The following is a 19,897-nucleotide window of genomic DNA, read 5'->3' as shown; positions in this document are numbered from 1 at the left end:
CACAAAAATTGTCTTCACTTGCACTGAAAAAATGAAAGTACCAGCAAAAACATAATGGAATAACTAAGATACAGTACCACAAAGTATATCCCTAGCCTAATGTACAAAAATATACCATGTGATTATGAATCAGGTATAAACAAGTGGACTGGAAATTGTAAACATTACAGCAGATGCAGCCTCTAACAAATTTACAAAGCTTAAAAAGCTCATATATGAAAGAGATTCAACACTACATATATCACCACAAAAATGTAAGAAAATATAGTATGTGGACAAATATGAATAAATTAAACCATTCCACATACTGGTAAAACACAATAAACCAATTACCTATAACATATTAGATGAAAATTTAAAATGGAAATTTTGTACAAATTGTGAACTTTTTCAAATCTGTATGTCAGCATCCATGTTGCCCATGCAACCTAAGGTGGTTCGCTCCTAGAGGCTGATGTAGGGAACCAGGAGAAGTCAGGAAATTGCAGTCTGGGCCTGCTCACACCCTGCTTAGCCATCCTCACAGGGTGAAATGGTTCTCTTGCCCACAGGCTCAGTTCTGAGCAGAGACTCGATACTCCCACTGTCAGTGGAAAGTTGGCCTTTAGCTTTTCACAATTTCTCCTTCCAACTCAATTTGTATTCTTTGCTGAGCACCAATTATGCACCAGGAAATTGTGGGGCCAAATTTTAATACATCCTTTAGAGCTATAACAATTCAGACAGTTTCAGAGCCCCGTCCTAGCATGCTGCTCTCAGTGAGGGTGGAAATGCACGCGCTATTGGTTTTCTAAGTCACCATCCTGATGTTACTAATGGGTAGCACACAAAGTCACCCTGTTGACAAAAATAAATACTGACTCAGAATGGTTTATGATATGGAAGAATACTGCTCAGACAATAAAGATAGTCTGAGAGTCCTAAGTGCAGAATTCAGCAGGGGTTCAGGTGGGGCACTTTCCAAAAAAAAATATGGAACACATGCAATTAATTTCAAGTTTACATATAACTGGGGCAGAAGAGTTAAAGGATGTCTTACAAAGTGGGCCTCATGCATTCTCCATGGAAATAAATGTATAACTTTCAAGATATGAAAACACATAGTTGGTGATGTTGAACTTAACCAGGTACTGTGATCTGGGTATCTAGCTCGGTAATCCACACCCAGGGTCACACCATTATGGAGGCTGAGGCAAGAGGCTCAGCCTGGGCAACAGAGTTCAAGCTCAGCCTGGGCAACAGAGTGACAACCAGTATCAACATTTGCAATAAAAATAATAGAAAAGTAAGAGGGCTGAGTGTGTCTCAGAGGGAAGGTCCCAGGTTGAATCCCAGTACCACAAGAAATACCCTGTGTTCTTTTCTGTCCTTGAGCAACACCCTTCCTACTACACTTAGATCATGCTGTCAACCCATGTCTTTAACTCAAAACAAACAAGAGTCCCAATTTTGGCTCAAAAAGGATTTATCTCATTTTCCCTAAATTTCTCACTTTCTCTCAAGTCTGAAATCTTTGAGCCATTTTCACACTGAGTCAGGATGTAACCCTTCCTTAATGTCTGCTCAGCAAAGAAATATTGGTCAAAGTTAACAGGCAGATGAAAAATTTCAGAAAGGTTTCTTTTTTTTTTTTAATTCTAAAGGAGACAAGGAAATACCTAAAAAACAAATGATGGATTTTATATATATTTATATGCATATCTATATCTATCTATATATCAAAAAAGAATCTTCATAAACATAAGCACATGTTAGGAGTAAATAAAGTCGAAAGAGCTTACACAGTAAAATGAGAGGTGCACATGAGAGCAGGCATAAATACAAGGACACTGGAAATACGCCAGCGCGCTCCGTGGTGCCTCAGGGAAAGTCATCAACCGCAAAGTCCGGTCAATAAACACAGTAGTGCCCCCTTTTCTTGGAAGTATGTGCGTCAATATCCCCACTGTATGGCTCCAACAGTGAATAATAATAAACCCGATGCTTCTTTTCTTTATGATAAGATTCAATGTCTAAATTGTACAGAGGTAGATACTATGAAGATTCAATATGAGTGAGTAGAGATGGACCTAGGCCAGAGAAATTCAGAAAAAACAAGTAGAAACACAGGAAATTTAAGGAACTGAGGGACATATACCCAAAGAATCAATTTGAAAGATATTTGTAGATCAAACAGAACATATGCGTAGGAGTTAAGAAAAGGGAAAGCTTTCCACCAGGGTTGGTAAACTGGCCTCTACCCTCAACTACTGGGGACAGCCATTCTGAGAACCTCTCATATAGCTGGACAGATGCAAGCAGCACAGAAGAGTCTAGTCCAGAGGTGGTGAAGCTTTTACATGCCTGCCACAGAAGAGCCCTCTATTTGCATGGGGGCCAAGTTGCCGCAGACAAGGTGTGACAAAGCATCAGCTTATAGACAACAGCAAAGATCACATTAATTGTGCAAAAGCATGCCAAATGCAAACTTTTGACTTTGATTAAAAGTTGTTTGCATCAGTGAAAGCTCTATTATTGTGTTTTTCTCTTATGACAAAGATGTTACTGTATGAGTGTTTTGTTGGAAACTAAATCTCCTATATCCGGGTTTCATTACAGCACCAGCACTTTGTGATGAAGAAGTGAGTTGTGATTGCAGTTTGGTCCCTTGGTCTCTAAAAGGTTCACCATCACTGGTCTACTCAGTCTCATAGGAGAGGGTGAGGGTATATGAATCCTTTTATCCCATCATCCTCCCTTCAAACACTGAGCAGGCTGCAGCCAGGCGGCATTTTCACTGGTTCACACCAGGGGAAAGTGATGAGGGGGCAGGAGAGGCTCCCTCCTCACCAGTACAATCTTAGACTCTGACAGTATAAATATGTAAATACTGCCTGTGTCTAGAGTCATCAACAGACCCTGGGCAGGTCTGAATCATCAGAGAGTGCTCCAAGGTTGACCCTCAGCAACTAGGACATTCACCAGGCACACAGTACTAATGCTGACCTGGTTTGAGTCTGTACTGGGTACCCTGGGCTCACTTGAGTCTACACCCAGCTCCCATGAGACTGCACCACTCACAGGCCAGTGAGTCCTTCTTTCTGATGTCTCATTGCCAGTCTTGTGCAACCTGGGTTTCCCAGGGAGCACCAGCCTTGTGTGAGTCTCTACCCAATGCGCCTGACCTGTGGAGCAGCCATTCAGCACTAGGTGTACTGTCACACTCCCTGGTTGCACTGGAGCCTCCACCCTGCACAGCACCGGAGTCCAGGCAGAGTCATTACCCAGTGTCTTAGGCCAGTCTCTACTGGTAGCAGCAGGGATAAAGGTCTGCTGACTCACTCTGTGCTCCAGACACCTGAGACACCACTCTGTGCCCTATACCCTTACTAGGCTGGTCAGAATCTCTGCACAGTAGTGCTGGACACACTTGGATGTCCTCTGAGTGAACTGAGGCAACACAAGCCTCTGCCTGGTGTCCTCAGCTGATCCCACAGATACCAGAATATACAGTACACTGAGACCCTAAGTACCCAGTGCCCCACACCTTTGTTGGGCTGGTGCCTTGCTTGGACAGGTCCCACAAACAAAGGTCTACAGAGGAGGGTCCATTAAAACTGAGACACCTCCACACAGACCCACAAACTATAACAAGAGTGTGTCAGTCAGTGCTTACTAGAGAAACAGATGTAATGTAAGATGTACAAATATATAAGAGAATTTATAAGACTGGTTTACAAAGGCTGCCACAGAGTCAGATGTAGAAGAGTTCTAAAGGTCTGTCTGCTCTCTGGAGAACTGAAGGATCCAGTTGAAGGCCTGGAGCTCAGTGTAGTGTGCCATGTACATTTGTATCAGGGAGCTGAAGGGTCTGCAATGGAAGGCTGAAGAGTGTGCTGGAAGCCAGGAGATGATGTCAAAGGTGAGGGTAAAGACTGGAGCTTCTCCAAGAAACAGAAGACAATCTTCCTTCTTCATTTCCCTTTCATACTGCTCTGGAGAGAGACCTTCCTAGGATTGGTCTTTCTTACCCAGAAGTGAAAGGTGTTGGCCAGTGGTGCAGAAAGTAATAAAACAATAAAATGCCTTTTTCAGGGCACGGAGAAGACCACAGAGGGGGAGGTACGGGGGTGGTGGATCTTCTGAGAGGCCTGGCCAGAGAACAATGGTTAAATACGGTCAGGCTGAAGGTGGGGTTTAGCGGGTGGACCTGCTGGCATAGCATGCCAGCATTGGGTGGGAGTGTGGGAAAATGAAACAAGATATTACCAAAAGGGGAGTAGGAAGTCCTAATTTGACTTGGGGCAAGAAGGGTGGCTCTTAGCAGATAGCCTCTAGGGGCCAGTGCCATACTGGCCATGGCATATAGTCTCCAGTAGGTGGTGCCACAGTGACTCTAAAGGAATTATAATAAGGGAAAAACCTATCAAGAAGTATTCAGGTCAAATTTTGTTGGGCGTTTCTTACTCAAGTTAACATACCCAGTTAGCTATCACAGGGGCAACAAGGAATGTGACCTGTAAGATTAGGGGATGCAGACTCAGGAAGAAAACACTTCTAGAAATATGTGGAAACTTTTCTCTTTCTTTTCTGTCTTTTTAACTCTGCTTCCTTTTAGCACAATTTTTTTTCTATGTTCCTTTATTGACACAAATTTTTATTTTGGCAAAGTTTGCCATTTCACCATGCATTTTCTTATCCCTCCTTGTAATATTACTATTATTTATTTGAATAGTTCCTCCTTTCTCCTTTTCTTACTTTCTCTTTTCAACTTCTTCTCTTCATATTTGTTCTTATTTTCTCTTCTGTTTTACTCTCCACTCCCTATTGTTTATCCTTATCCTAGCTGTTTTTTTCTGTGAATGTTATCTAATGGTACTAATTTCACTTTTCTTCTTAGCAGGTTTTACATCACTCTTACCACCTTCCTCACATCTTCCATCTCTTATTTTTTTCATAGTCTAACATTTTTTTCTTCATGTTTCTACCTTCTTCATTTGCTTTATGATATCTTAGGTAGTAAACTATATCTTAATATCACTGAATACTGGTCTATGTTTAAAGGAAATAAAATGGCTTTACTGTGTAGATGTTTCTTGTATATAATTACCTGATTTTTCTTAGAGTTTGTCCTATAACCATAAATATTGTACAACAGTGAAAGTTGGCAAAGTGTTACTTATTATAGGTTGTCATTTACAAGTTTGTGCTTGATGCTGTTGTTACTGCTGATTGTAATGTCCTGAAAGTTACGGAAGAAAATATTTGAAACCTGAGGAAGTGATTGACTATGTCAAGTACTTTAAGAAGTCCAGCAGATTGCAAACTAAAACTTTGCTAATTCTCTTGTTTTTGCTTCTTCTCTAAGTTATTATTTTTCAGGATCTCAATTCCAAATCTACAGAGGCTGAGTTCTGCCACTCACCACTCTGCTGTTGTTATCCCTGTGCTCTTCTAACGTACATTATCTGTAGAGCGTCCTTTACTTAAATCTTTTACTCCTCTGTATAAACTACTGTTCAACAATTTTTGCACTATAGGTACAATAGAGATATTTTTATTGAATGTACTGATTTTCCCCTTGTCGGACTGCATAATTTCAAACATTTTATTTTCATGTTAGCTGAGTCTATATTCTGCTCACAAATAGCACTGAACACCTATAGAGATGTGCTCACTGAAGCTGTTTTTTTATTGCACCTGCATAATTTCACATGGTTTTTGATAATGTCTAATTCTTTACACATTTATTTTATACATACATCCCTTTCCTATTATATTTTAATCATCTTTCTCTGGTTGCCTCTACCACTTTGTGCATAATTCCAACAGTTGCCAGAAAGTCTTCGTTGTGGGGAATTCATGAAGATTTCTCATGTGGTTTCACTAAGATGTTTTTCATTGTTGATCCATATTTCTTTCTTTGTCTCTATTCCTTGAAGATTTGAAGATGGTGTTGGTCAGTAAATATTTGATTAGTCTAACAAGAGGATGATGGAAACTACAACAGCCTGTTTTCCAGTGTTGAATCTAGACAACTAGAGAAGTTGAAACTGGCTACTTCAGTGCTTCCTGAGTTTGAATGTAAAAATCTCTCAATGGTTTTGTCTTTGAGGAAATACTTTTCTTCTTTTCCATACAAAACTTAGTGGTCCACCATAGTTTTCAGAATGCCTCCATTTTCCCCACCTCATTTTCAGAAGTATACATCAATTTTTCTTTGATTGCAACTGTGAGGAGATAGCAGTGTTTATGGAGTTAAAACTCACAAATTTGTGGGTCTAATACTCATTCCCTTGAAGCTTCATGACATAAACTTTTTTAATTGTTCAGCTGTCATGAAAGAACCTTAAGGTTTTCCTATCATTGGCTTGCTCACAGATTTCTGTCAAATTAAATTATGCTTCTTAGGTCTTCCATCCAGTTTCTGTGCTTTGGATATCATTCATTGTCTCATGACCTTAGTATTCTGTGTCTAGATGACTTGAGAATTCTAAATGTCTTTGCTTTTTTGCATGCACAAATGACTTTACCTTCTATGCACTTAAAAATGAACCAGAAAGTGGAAGCCTGTGACTTCATTTTTTTGATGTTCAGTGACAGTGTTTTACCCTCAACATGCCTTCCATTTCTATCCCTAAACTTGTAAATTCACTCCTTTTAAGTGATATATTCTTAGTCTACCTATTACTCTGCTTGTGGGAGTATTTTACCAAAACTCTGATGCTAAATTCAAACAACTCCCAAGTAGGTTTATGTAACAAGACAATTGATAACATATTTAGGGTCCTTTATTCACCCTTAGCCCTCATTTCTGTGAGCAACAAGACTTTCTATGTTTTTTTATTTCCTAAGCCACATCATGACCAGTGTCAACATGACAACCACAGTTCTGTAGGTGAACACAAAAATTGTGTGATAAGCGAGATGTCTGGTCATTGATCATGAGCCATACCTGGTTTTTTTTTTGCACTGACTTGCTAGGCTCCTCTTTTCCCTAATAGTCATGATGAATTTGACCCCTGCTTATTGGGTGTCTGTGAGTCTCATATTATCACCCATGCTGCATCCATTTCTTTTCCATTTTACTGTAAAATCTGGAAGTCTGATTTCTTTTTACCTTTTTATTTTTTTCTTAAAATATACTTTATTTGCAAATTATATCAATTACCTGTCATTAACTCATTAATTGTCTGAGCAATTACCTCAGGTTTGAATTCACCCCTACCTGTGCAGTACCTGAAGCTTAGTGCTGTAATTAGAAAGCAGACTCTGCACAAGCCCTGGAAAAGACCAAAGTAGGAGGATCCCAGGGTAAGAAACTTACAGAGGTGAAGAGTGTGTGGAAGGCCTCAACATCCATAGTGACAGGCTTGCCAGTGAGCTGGCCTCTACATTCCTTCACTTTCCTAATTGAGGGCCTTTTCCCTCCATCCCAGTGCACTTCCTCCCAACCTAGAACTGTCACCAGCAAGACCTACATTATAGCCACCAAAAGGACTATGCAGCTAACTTTATTCAAAAGCAGAAATAACAGTTGGCTGAAATAGGCACACATTAGGTTGATATGTTTGTATCTACTTTTCTATGATGTTTATATGTATCATTCATTCACATAAACAATGGGCAATACATATACTTTCCAGAAAAGCGGGCACTACTGTGTTTATTGTTCATTAAAATAAACACACGGAGAACCCACTCTTGTAGACTATTTGGATTGCATCATCCAGAAAAGGGATAGGACTAAAGCAGTGCAGACACAGACACATGGTGAAACAACTTGCCACAAGATAAGTAGCATCTGCATTGCCCCAAAGGAACTATTCTTCCAGTGTCAGGTTAGAAATAACATGATTCTAGAAAACCTTCTAGCTATCACACCTCAGGGTGAAAACCCGGCTTCACATTCTTTGTTACTGCAACTCCTGTCCCCTCTCAGCTCCTGCCTTGCTGCCAAGGAGGTGAAATATGTGTCATTCCACCCAGTCTCCACCATGCCTGAAGACCACTCTCCCTGTGTGGAAGCAGTGCACTCTCTGGGCAGACAGGGTTGGCTGGGAGCCGTTGTTACAGGCGGAACAAGAGCCTGCAATCCCTGAATTTCCTGTGAGTGCCCTGGGATTCCCAAAAAGTTTTCACGTTGCCTTTGTGGGGAAGGCCATTGCAAGGGCTTGTGGCAAAGGGCACAGCAGTGATAGAGCACGTGGCAGCCATGAAGGCCACCCATTTCTGTGGCCTTCTTGAGCTAGCCACATTGTATAACGCTCCCTCCCATATGGGTGTGGCAAGGAGAGTGGAGGTGCTAGGACAGAGTTGAAGTAATTTGGGAAGAAAGGCCCATCCCTGTTTGTAGCATGGAGGTGGAGAACTGGAGAAATTCTCCCAGTTGAGAAGTAGCCTGCACTCTTAGCCCACTGTGGACATCTGGTCAATCAGCCCACTAGGAGCTGAATGCAGCTGCTGAGTTAGTGGCTTTCAGTCAGGACGGATTCTGGTTCTCAACAAATGTATGGATGGGTCTGGTGGTTTTTTGGGTTTTGGTTTTTAAAAAAATTTTTTTTGTCACAACATAGAGGGGAAGTGGAATTTACCACCATCTTGTAGGTTCAGACAAGGATAAAGCTAAATGTCATGCAAGGAGGAAGATAGCCTGAAATACAAATGAATAAAGTCTTGATATATTCATACAAAAATTGGTTTTTGGTTTTGATTGTCAACTAAGCCTTAAGTTCTTTTCTCCTTTCCATAGGTCCTATAAATGAGGCTTAAAATTTCAACCTACTCCCCTGTTTTGAACAAACGTAATTTTAACAAGTTCTGCTTTAAAGCATTTCATGGTTTTTCTGGATTTGAGACTATTTTTCATGAGAAGCTACCAACAATAGCCCAGACACTAATTTTCTGATTATCATGCAGATTGCAGAAATTTCCCTCCAGTGTTTCCAATGGGCTTAGAAGTCCTTATTTCAGAATTCCCATACTATCACACATAACATAATATTCTGTGTGTTTACTTATACTTACTGCTGCAGTGTGTGTTTGATTTTCTCTAAAGCAGAAAAGTCCTGGTGAAAGAAAATGAGAAAGAAATGTAAACGAAATTTAATTAGAGTGTGAGAGTCAAAAAGTAGCAAAAGAGCCAAGAGTAAATGGACCACACATGGCTCACAAAAGTCATATTTTCATGAGTACAATAAACACTCCCAGAAGCGTGGTTTACTATTCTCCTACACTTCCCTCAAGGCAAACTAACTGACAATCAAGAGGATCACATGAGTCCAGCTAACAATTTCCTTCTGGTGAATAGTACAGTGTTACAGATCTGCGAGGAGGCAACTGTAGGGCCTGTGACCTTACATTCATTCTGAAGCGCTCAGGACTCCCCACCTCATCTCCAGGAGATGACTGAGTATCAAGCTTCATTTCAACAATCATTCTTGCCCTCATGTGTGGAAACATGTTTTTATTTTTACAATTGAGGCTTTCTTTGCAATCCTGAATGAAGTACGCTACCTGTCTGACGCAGTTCAAATGTTTGATTTCATTTCATCCTGACTCCTTTGTAGAATATTGCTATTATTCAAGGATGCTTTCTTCATATATTCAGTAGAAATTCTTTTGGTATATATTCATTTACTGAGGCTGGAAGTGCCTCCCTCTGTGCCATAGTCCTGACGTGTTCTGGACTCAGGGCATTCTCTGACATCAAGGACTACCTCCGTAGGGTATTGACTCTGGAGATGTTCTGCACACACGTGTGATGCGATTTTCAGGAGCAACACATACGGAGCGCCCACAGCATCCAGCAGGGACACAGGGGCACCTCTGAAAGTCCCACAGCACACTCTGGTCAATTGCAGACATTATTTAGGCTAGGTGAAGTGACATGCTGGCAGACACTGCCCTTGAAGCCACTACACTCTGCTTTGGCTGCACACACAGGGAGGGATTTGAATTTGCTGTCACTCTCAGCTCAGAGGGTGGGTAATAAAACAGGAGCCAATCAGCGGGGCTGTTTGAACTGTCCAATCAGGTGGGCCCTTGCAAAGGGCCACGTCTGTGTCCTGGCGTGGAAGTCTGAACCGCAGCGAGGGGTCAGTTTTGAGCTGAGGAGCCCGCCTGGCTCCGTGACTGTCGCCTCCTCGAGCGGCGGGGGAGGCGCTCTGGGAGCCGATGATGGTAAGGGTGCAGCCGGCCGCGCCGATCCCCGGGCGGGAGGGGATAAGGTCAGAGGGAGGAGGGAAGGCGGGGAACGGCCGCGGTGGCCTGGGGTTCCCGGTCCGTGAGCCCCGAGTCGGCCTGGGGTTCCCGGAGGCTTCCCGCTCTGTCCTTCCTGCCCGCCCTGGGCAGCAGCGCGGCCGGACTTCCGTGCGGATCCTCCTGGTTCCGCCGCCCTAGAGCGCGCCGAGGCCGCGCGGAGCCCGCAGGAGCGCGGTGCGGTGCACAGTGGGAGCGTTCGCGCGCGATCCGCACGGCCTCGCCCGCGCCGGCCGGCGCTGCCTCCAGCTCCTCTGAGGGTCCGCCGGACTTTGCGGTCCATGACTTTCCCTGACGCACCGCGGAGCGCGCTGGCGTATTTCCAGTGTCCTTGTGTTTATGCCTGCTCCCATGCGCTCCTCTCATTTTACTGTGTAAGCTCTTCTCTACGTTATTTACTCCTAACATGTGCTCATGTTTGTAGATACCATATTTGCATTTGTAGGTATTTTCTTGTCTTGTGTAGAAATCAAAAAAACCTGCAATTTTTCATCGGCTTGTTAACTTTGGCCAATATTTCTTTGCTGAGCAGAAATCCTGTTACTCTTTTTTCAGTATTAAAATAAGCTTAGTTCACATTTTTTTCGGGATTTCACCTTTAAAAGACTGTGATGCAAAAAGCAGATTCACTTGACCTATAACAGGAGCATTTTTACCACCAGGATGGGATGACCAGTTCCCTCTTCCTCTTTTTTTTTTTCGGTACCGGGAATCGAACTCACGACCTTGCGCTTGCCAGGCAGACACTGTGCCACTGAGTTAAATCCCCAGCCCCTCTCTTCCTCTTGGTTGGTAGCGCCAGCCTTATCTGACGTGTTTAAGTAAATCAGTAGTAGTTTTTGAAATTTCTTATAAATTTGTTGTGTGTCCATCTGAGATTGACTTAAATGACGAACTTTATAGCATATTTCACACAATCAGAAGGGTTCCCTCTCCTCCGTTCTCCTTTTATTTGAGATCTGAAAACTACAGCAGTGTCACTTGTTTTTCAGAAGGGATTTTGGAAGAATTGTAGCATATCACATCATCACATCCTAGTCTATACATTATTTCCTGTGTATAGTATTCACATGATCTCCAGTTTGTTTTCAATGTACCTTTATCTTTCTCTTTGAAGATTTTGTAGATTTTAATGAATTAGTATATCTTGTTTTTAATAGTTTCATAAAAGTAGATATGCTGTATAAATGCATGCTGGCGTTTGAGGTCAATTCTCAGTGTGAAGTCCTTTTTTTCCAGTGGAAGTTGAGAGCGTATTTCCTATAATAAAACGTCATATTGACACAACTAAACAAGAATGCAGAGTGGAATAAACGTCTAGTACTCTTTTTGTGTTTGTTTTTTTCCGGTATTGGGAATCGAACTCACGACCTCGCGTTTGCCAGGCAGGCGCTGTGCCGATGAGCTAAATCCCCAGCTAGTACTCTTTTTAAAGGATACTGTACATTTGAAGTATTTGCAAAAACTTTAAAGATGGTCTGTCTTCTAACATATTTTTTAAAATATACTTTTCCCCCTAAATTTTTACTTATATTTCCGTGTCATAGGTCCACACTTGAACTTTTTGATTCTAGTGATAAAAAAAATTTAATTTTTTTAAATTTTCACTTCTTATATGATACAAAGTAGTGATTAAACAAATGAACTAATGACCAGTAGGTTTCTCTATAGTGAATGTATACTGACTTTGAGAGCTAAATGAGAGATACTTCTTTTTAATTTGTGCTCTTATTGGGAATTGCTGTGCTTTATTATATTGAATTGTTCTATGAGAATCACTATGATTATTTCTAAAGGATCTTGTGTTTGGCAGCCTAGGTCTCTGTGCCATTGTTCAAAAATGTTACATCGTGATTATTCCTTCAGAGATAGCAATTTTTACCACTTTCATTTGAGGCTCTATGTCATTTATTTCCGTTTTCTTGCCCTGTAACATCACGTGTGAAGTTTGGTTGCCAGGGATTAAATAGTGGTAACAGGAATATACTTACTTCTGATTTTAAAATAAAATATGTAGTTTTGATTCAGCATTCCATCTGCTAGTTTTATGGCCTATGTGCTTTACCTTGTTATTAATGTTATTTTAATTTTGTCTTCTTTAGAAACCTTTAAGAAGCAATAGAAATTGAGGTTTAGAAAATATATTTATGCCAAGTTTCAAATATGTAATTAGGTGAGATTTTCCTTTGTTGATTTTTGCTGTGAATTTTATGATACGTTTCTGGTTTGTGAAGCATCTTTCCTTTTATGAAATAAACACCACTTTATTATGATACAGTGGTGTGTGTGTGCATGTGTGTGTGCCCTCACACACGTGTGTGAGCATGTGCTTGTGCATGGTACATGCTGTGGATGGTACCCAGGATTCCTGTCACCCAGAGTAGGCACTCATGATATCAGTTAACTCATACATTCTCTTATACCCTTGTATTTTACTATGTAATATTTTATGGAATCTTGTATGGAAAGCCTGTATGCCTAGGTGTAAAGTGTCTATAATTCCTTATTTTGGTAAACATTTTAGGTAAAGATTGCATTAATCTGATGAAATGTACTGGATAGTTTTCTTATCATTATTACATACATGTGAGACCGTACCTATCTGAATATAGCTTATTTTTATTATAATGTTCTTAATTCATGTAATTTAATACCCTACAAATTTATTCACTGTGGTAAATAGCCACATATGTATATCACATCTTGACCTGTATCTTGAAATTTTCAAGGAATCTCTTGTAAGCCATTGGGAGATTAATGTATTTTTTTTTATTTTAAATTTTGTATTTATTTCTTTATAGTTTGAGATATGGTCTTGCTGTTCAGTTCAGGGTGGCTTTGAAATCACTGTAGCCCAGGCTGGCCTGGAAGTCATGATGATCCTCCTGCCTCAGCCTCCTGAGTGCTGGGTTCAGGCATGCACCCCCAACTCAGTGGGAGATGAATTTATACTAGGGAATACTTGGTTGTCCCAGCATCCCACTTCTAATACCAATTTTGAAATTTTACATAGTTTAAAGAATTTATCTCTTGCCTAAAATTCATTGAACCATAATTTTGTTATATTTTCAGGTTTCTTAATACAACATTGCTTAGCCAGGTGCAGTGCTGTGCACCTGTAATCACAGCAGTCAGAAAGCAAATGTAAGATAAGGTTTATGGCCTATCTGGGATACTTAGTGAGATGCTTTCTCGTAATTTAAAATACCCATGACCTTTATAATTATTTCTTTTTCACTTTATGATTTTTATTAGACCTTTCTCATTTTATGCCCTATCATGTCCATCTTTTCTAAAATATTGATTCCTCTTATTAATTATTGATTGTATATTTTTGATGAAGTGTTTTGCTGAATATATTTCTTATATTTAAATGAATGTACTTTTTATTTCAAACTTTTACATTATGTACCAGATTTGCCAATTAATCCTATATATTTCCAAATTTGTTTTGTGATTTACTATTTAAACAATAGCTTATTTAAGTAACATCAGTGGAATTGAACTGTGGTCCGGTGGTAGAGCACCTCCTTCATGGAGCTGTGATACTTGATTCTTTCTACTTACACTTGGAAAAGAACATACATAAGACTTTTAAAGCCATTCCTCCCCTGTAATTGGTAATTTTCCTTATTCCAAGCAATTTAATATTTATATTTTGTAGTTGAAAGATTTCTTGTGCCCTAACAAAATGATTTTTAAGAGTTGCCTATTCAGAAAAACATATGATTTGTATTTTATAAATATTTGAAATTTATCTAGTGTATGGTATTTTAATGTTAAGTACATTAAAATAAACAATTCAGCCGGATGTGGTGGTGCACGCCTGTAATCCCAGCACTTGGGAGGCAGGGGGAGGAGGATTGTTGCGAGTTCGAGACCAGCCTGGGCTATAAAGTGAGCTCAAGGCCAGCCTGAACTGCATAGCAAGACCCTGTCTCAAAAAAAAAGACCAAAAACATAAAAAAAAAAAACCAGTTCATACATTGTATTTCTGAGGTTTGATAAAATTTGCAACTTTTGTCCACTAGTTAGTATTGAGATTTTTCTACCTTCTTCTCAATGATATGATGCTGTTGACTACTTGAATTTCAGAGTCTGAAAATGTGTTTTATGTTGATTGCTTAGCAGTATAGACTCCTGATAAATTATCCGTTTTGATCTTGAAATTATGATCCTTTTGCTTTAGAGATTTCTTAGATACTGGATTTCAAATGTGCAGCAGCGTCCCTAAATCCCTTCATTTTCCATACAGTAGGAACTATGCTGTCTGCAGGGAATACCAATAATGAGCACTTAAACTACATTAAATCAGTACATGCTACATAAAGGAGAAAAGAGAGACTCTCAGAAAATGTTTTATAAAGCAGATATATGCGTATATTTATGTTTCCTAGAATATATATATATTCTCTATACTATTTATTAGCACATGTGCACTATGAGGTCGGTGTATTATAAACTGATCATTAGTTCCTGTCTGCAATGACTATAAGCCCATGCCCTTTCTTATAGTCAGTGTTAATGAAACCCAACTAGTTGCTAAATTCTGACTTAAGCCTTTACTATAAGGCTGTCGGGGCTGGGGATTTAGCTCAGCGGCAAAAGCGCCTGCCTGGCAAGCGCAAAGTCGTGAGTTCGGTTCCCGGTACTGGAGAAAAACCAAATAAATAAATAAATAAAAGGCTGTCCTTTTACCCTTATCACCATGGTGAATGTTCAAACCATCACTTTTTAATAGATGAGGAAAAAGTCTGTAATCAATACTCAGTGTATTCTTCAATCACATGGAATTATTAACCACTTCAGTTTCCCCCAAGCGTCAGGCAGGGAGCGCTTGTGTGTTTAAGTACTGACTATCCCAAGCATCACTCGGGCAGGAGTCATTTCAACTAGTCAGTTCTCTTATTGAATAAATTTGATAAAAGTGTCATTTTTCATATTTCTTGTTGTATTATAAAAATTAACAAAAAATACAGAATTTTTGATCATCCTGTATTTAAATAATTGGACGGATAAGTGGTTAAGTTGCCGTTTGAGTGGTGCAACAACCTAAGTTTTCAGCACTGTGTTAGCATCTGTTCAAACCATTACAGGTTATAATACACTCTCTGGGGTCTCAGCAGGTGCAAGAGCCATGCTTGTTCAGAGCTGTTGGACTTGGTGGAAGTTCTTCCTCTTTGGCTTCGTTTGCCCATGGCAGCTCCAGTCAGCTCTCTTCCTCTGGACCTGCCGATGTACCTGTTGTATGGTAGGGGAATCTGCAAAGAATCTTCTGCAACCAACAGGAGATGAATTTATACTGGAAAATTTTTAATTGTCCCATCAGTTCCATGCCGGGGTGCTGTCTGCAGTGCACATACAACCATGTGCAGTGCCTCTTTCCATCTGCCTTCAGCGTCTCTGAAATTGTGCTCAGTGTTACCATCAATGATACTACTATGCTGTGCCGCCTCCTCTGTTTCACATGTGTGGCGGAAACTAATCACATGTTCCGCTTCAGCTTTTGCTGCACAACCCTTCCTCATTGTTATGGGGGTAAGCTCATTATGTGTCCCTTCCCATGCGTTTGTGTAACAGTTTGCCGAGCAGCCCTTGTGGAAGTTCCTATCATAGGGCTTTGTTCTGACATACATCATATGTTCAGTTACAGCATTTTGGCAACAATAGTAGTTTTCCAACTTTTCTCCTGTGAGTCTAACATAGCCAGAGAACAGTTTTCCACATGTAGTGGAATTGTACAGTGAAGAAATCTTACTGTGTATGAGATCTCACTGGCTGTTTCATCGTAATTGTATTCTCCTTTGTTTTCATTGTGACCTCCAAGTTAAAGATCCCCTCTAATGAGGGACAGCGGGTTTCCTTCTCCATGTGTGCAGTGTACCTCACTGTGAACGTCCAGCACTTTCGCTGTGTGGTGCCAAGCATTCTGGTTCTCCCTCTGTCATTTACTTCTATCCCAGCTTTGGAAGTATCTGAGTCTTTTTGGAAGATCTGGCATATTATCAACACACCTCCATCATATTCATCCTCAGGTGCAAGGAGCAGAAGAAGAACATGAAAAAAGCCTTACCCATCCAACCCTCTTTTAGAGTTTTGTTGCTGGAAGTGTAGTTAATACGGGCACTTCAGCCTTTGTATTTCTTTTTCTCACCATCCATCTTTTCACTCTCACACCATCTGTTCTTTTGTTTCCTTTTTTTTCTTCTGTAATTTCCTCATTTCTTCTTTCCTTCAGAGATTTCAGGAGTCTTAGAAGCATGTGGATTATCATCCCTAGCCTGTGACCAAATGATTTTGTATTGTATATGTTTTTGTAGTCCGTGTGTGTGACAGGGCATTGACAGAAGTCACAACAAATATGTCCCTAGTTTACACAAAATGTCATTGTATGTGCTGTAGCACAGCTTCAGTTAGATGATTTCAGTTGAGTGATGTGATTCAGCATTAGGATTCAACCTTAGGGCAGTTACGCTTTCAGAAAAGGAGAGGAAGTTTTACGATGCTTATGGTTTATTATAGAGATGACTAGATGGATTAGAAGAGGTGTGAGAGTAAAGAAATACTGTAGTTTAAAAAATATAAACAACATGTAAATCTCTAGGCAGAGAGCAGAGATGACTTTACCATGACCACAGCCCTGCCTTTGGCATGCCTGCAGCCCCACTCCTCCCCGTGCTTTGCAGTAAGCAGGGGCATTCAGAATAATCCCGAGTCCTGTGTGAGGCTTCTGTGTAGGTGGGACTGTGCTACTGGGTAGCTTGCTTTTGTATTGTAATTGCTGACCTAGTATTGTGGTTTATATCTAAAATGTCCTGAAAATGTCTCATGACTTTGAAAGTTGATTGCATTGAGTGGGACCTGTACTCACCAGTGGATTCAGCTTTCAAGAAGATCACTATCTAAAAGTGCTGTGAGCAGGTTGGGCCTTGGTAGAGGTGGGCATATTGGGACTTGGCCTGGAAAAATGTGCTCCGTCTGCAACTTTCCCCATCTCCCTGCTTCCTGGCTGCTGTGGCTGAGTGCCTTCTGCTGCACCATGCCCTTCTGCCATCCTCTTTCTGCCTTGGAGCTAGCAGCCTCTGGACTGAAAAGTGAAGCAAAGTAAGCCTCTCACCCTTTAAGCAGTGAGTGTTGAATATTTTGTCCCACTCATGTAAAAATGAATGACAGCTAGTCATTTTATAGGAATTTAAATGCAGAATCTCAGAATCACAAGTTTGCTAAAGCCTGGCCTTCATTGTGATGACTGTAAATTCCTAACTTTCAAAATATTTCCCCACATTTCCATCATTAGAAGGTGTTTCTAAAGGCCACGAAAATCTAAAGAATGGTTTAATATTGACTCTGATGAGCTGAAGTTGTAGGGTACGACCCAAACGTGCTTAAACATCTGTGCTTTAAGCAGTGCATTATGTACATACATACATACACATATGCATACATACATCGACCTTATATAGTTTAGAATGAGAAGGAATTGGAAAGAGTTATCAACTTAGAGAAGAGAAGATGACAATAATCCTGCAAAACTAAACTTAGAGAAGGCACTGCCTGATCAACCCACACTGAGAATTTCTGTAAGACAATCACATGTCCTCGTGATTCGGGTGTCAGTAGAAAGAGAAGGGCACCCCCTCTCACTTAATTGCTATCGTCCCTGAATGGTCTGTAGATGATTTTTCTGTTAAACGACATTATGAATGAGGTGGGCTTTGGTAAAACCTCAGTGCAGAATGGAAAGAGCCCCAGTGTAGGTCTGCAGCCATATCCAGGTACGGCCTGAAAGGGCTTTGCTGTGTAGAGAGAAGCAGTGCTGAGCAGATACAATATGGGAAATTAGTAGATGATGGTGGCAAAATCAGCTCCTGAACCCATGGTTTCTGTCTGAGAATGCTCTTCGCATGGCATTAAGGAAGGGTTGTATACTGACGGTGGGAAAGTGGCTCAAACATTTCAGACTTGACAGAAAGTGAGAAATTTAGAGAAAATGAGATAAATCCTGTCTGAGCCAAAATGGGGAGTCTCGTCTGTTTTGAGTTAAAGACATGGGTTGACAGCATGATCTAAGTGTAGTAGGAAAGATGTTGGTCAAGGACAGAAAAGAACACAGGGTATTTCTTGTGGTGCTGGGGTTGAACCTGGACCTTTGCTCTGAGACACACTCAGCCCTCTTACTTTTCTATTACTGTTACTGTAAATGTTGACACTGGTTGTCCCTCTGTTGCCCAGGCTGAGCCTCTTGTTTCAGCCCCCATAGTGGTGTGACCACGGGTGTGGATCACCAAGCTAGATACCCAGATCACAGTACCTGGTTAAATTAAACATCACCAAGTATGTGTTTTCATGTCAAGAAAGTTATAAATCTGGGTCCATTGAGAATGCATGAGGCCTAGTTTGTAAGACATCCTTTAATTCTTCTGCCCCAGGTAAGTATATGAAAATTTGAGATTAATTGTATGTTTTGTATATTTTTTGAAAAGTGCCAATGCCTCAGATGCTAAAACTGGGAATCTCAGACTACCTGAATTTGAGCAGTAGGAAAGTGCACTCCGAGGCAGTATTTATTTTTGTTAATAAGGAGCCTTGTGTGCTGCCCCTTGGTAACATCAGGATGGTGACTTATGATAAAACCAACAACACATGCTTTGCCAACCTGCACTGGGTGCAGCGTGCTAGGAAACTGTCTGAATTGTGGTAGTTTTAGGAGATGCATTAAAATTTGGCCCCACAATTTTTTGGTGAATAGTTGCTTGGTGCCCAGCAAACAACACGTATTTGAGTTTGAAAGAGAAATTGTGGAAAGCTAACAGCTGTCTACTGACAGCGTGAGTATCAGATTTCTGCTCAGAACTGAGCCTGTGGGCAGGAGAACCATTTCACCCTGTGAGGATGGTAAGCAGGATGCGAGCAGACCCAGACTGCAATTTCCTGACTTCTCCTGGTTCCCTGCATCAGCCCCTGGGTTGCATGGGCAACATGTATGGTGTGTTTTTAACACGGAGTGTGGGTGTGAGTTCCCGTGTGCACTGCAGTGAACAAGCAGGCTTCTTCCCTCACCTGTGCTCTTTGCAATTCTTTCACAGCAAGCTGTTTATTATGTAAAATAGAAATGACCTCAAGGGTTTAAAAATGGATTTTCATGATTTAACCATGGAAGTTGAAAGTTGAACTGAGAATTGGTCACTTCTGATGAAATGAAGAAAAAATTAGAAGTAAATTATTTGCTTTACATTTACCATAAATATGTAGAAGATCCATAGAATCATAATGTGCATGAACAGATCCACTGTGGTTATGGTCTTTATGTTTCTGATTTCATCTAAGTTGCCCCAAGGTGACACAGGATGGATTTTTGGGAAGCTCTTTGTTTCTTAACAATCTCCAAATTGAGTGCTACATGTCTTCAACTCTTTGGAATTTTGTATAAGTTAATAATAGTTAATTTATCATTATTGACAGGATGTAGTGGTGCATGCTTATAGTCCTAGCACTAGGGAGGCTGAGGCGTGAGGACTACCGTGAGTTCAAGGCCAGAGTGGGCTACATAGGGATCCAGGCAGCCTGAATTACATACTGATAAAGAAAGAAAGAGAGAGAGAGAGAGGGAAGGAAGGAAGGAAGGAAGGAAGGAAGGAAGGAAGGAAGGAAGGAAGGA

The 19,897-nt window shown here is 40.7% G+C and overlaps 1 protein-coding gene across 1 annotated transcript in view; it reads left to right on the top strand.

Annotated features, from left to right (window-relative positions):
* Positions 1–9,601: 9,601 nt before the first annotated feature.
* The window catches only part of LOC102014160 (zinc finger protein 709-like), a 21,985-nt gene continuing 11,689 nt past the window's right edge, over positions 9,602–19,897 (top strand). The window contains exon 1 of the mRNA XM_013515926.1: positions 9,602–10,161. Within this exon, the coding sequence (XP_013371380.1) occupies positions 10,156–10,161 (6 nt within the window). The 5' untranslated portion in view covers positions 9,602–10,155. The remainder of the gene's footprint in view (positions 10,162–19,897) is intronic.

Source organism: Chinchilla lanigera, unplaced genomic scaffold, assembly GCF_000276665.1.
Source record: "Chinchilla lanigera isolate Chin_1 unplaced genomic scaffold, ChiLan1.0 scaffold00031, whole genome shotgun sequence".
Classification (NCBI taxonomy): Eukaryota; Metazoa; Chordata; class Mammalia; order Rodentia; family Chinchillidae; genus Chinchilla; species Chinchilla lanigera.
Note: the sequence above shows the minus strand (reverse complement) of the source record. Positions and strands in the feature narration are given on the sequence as shown.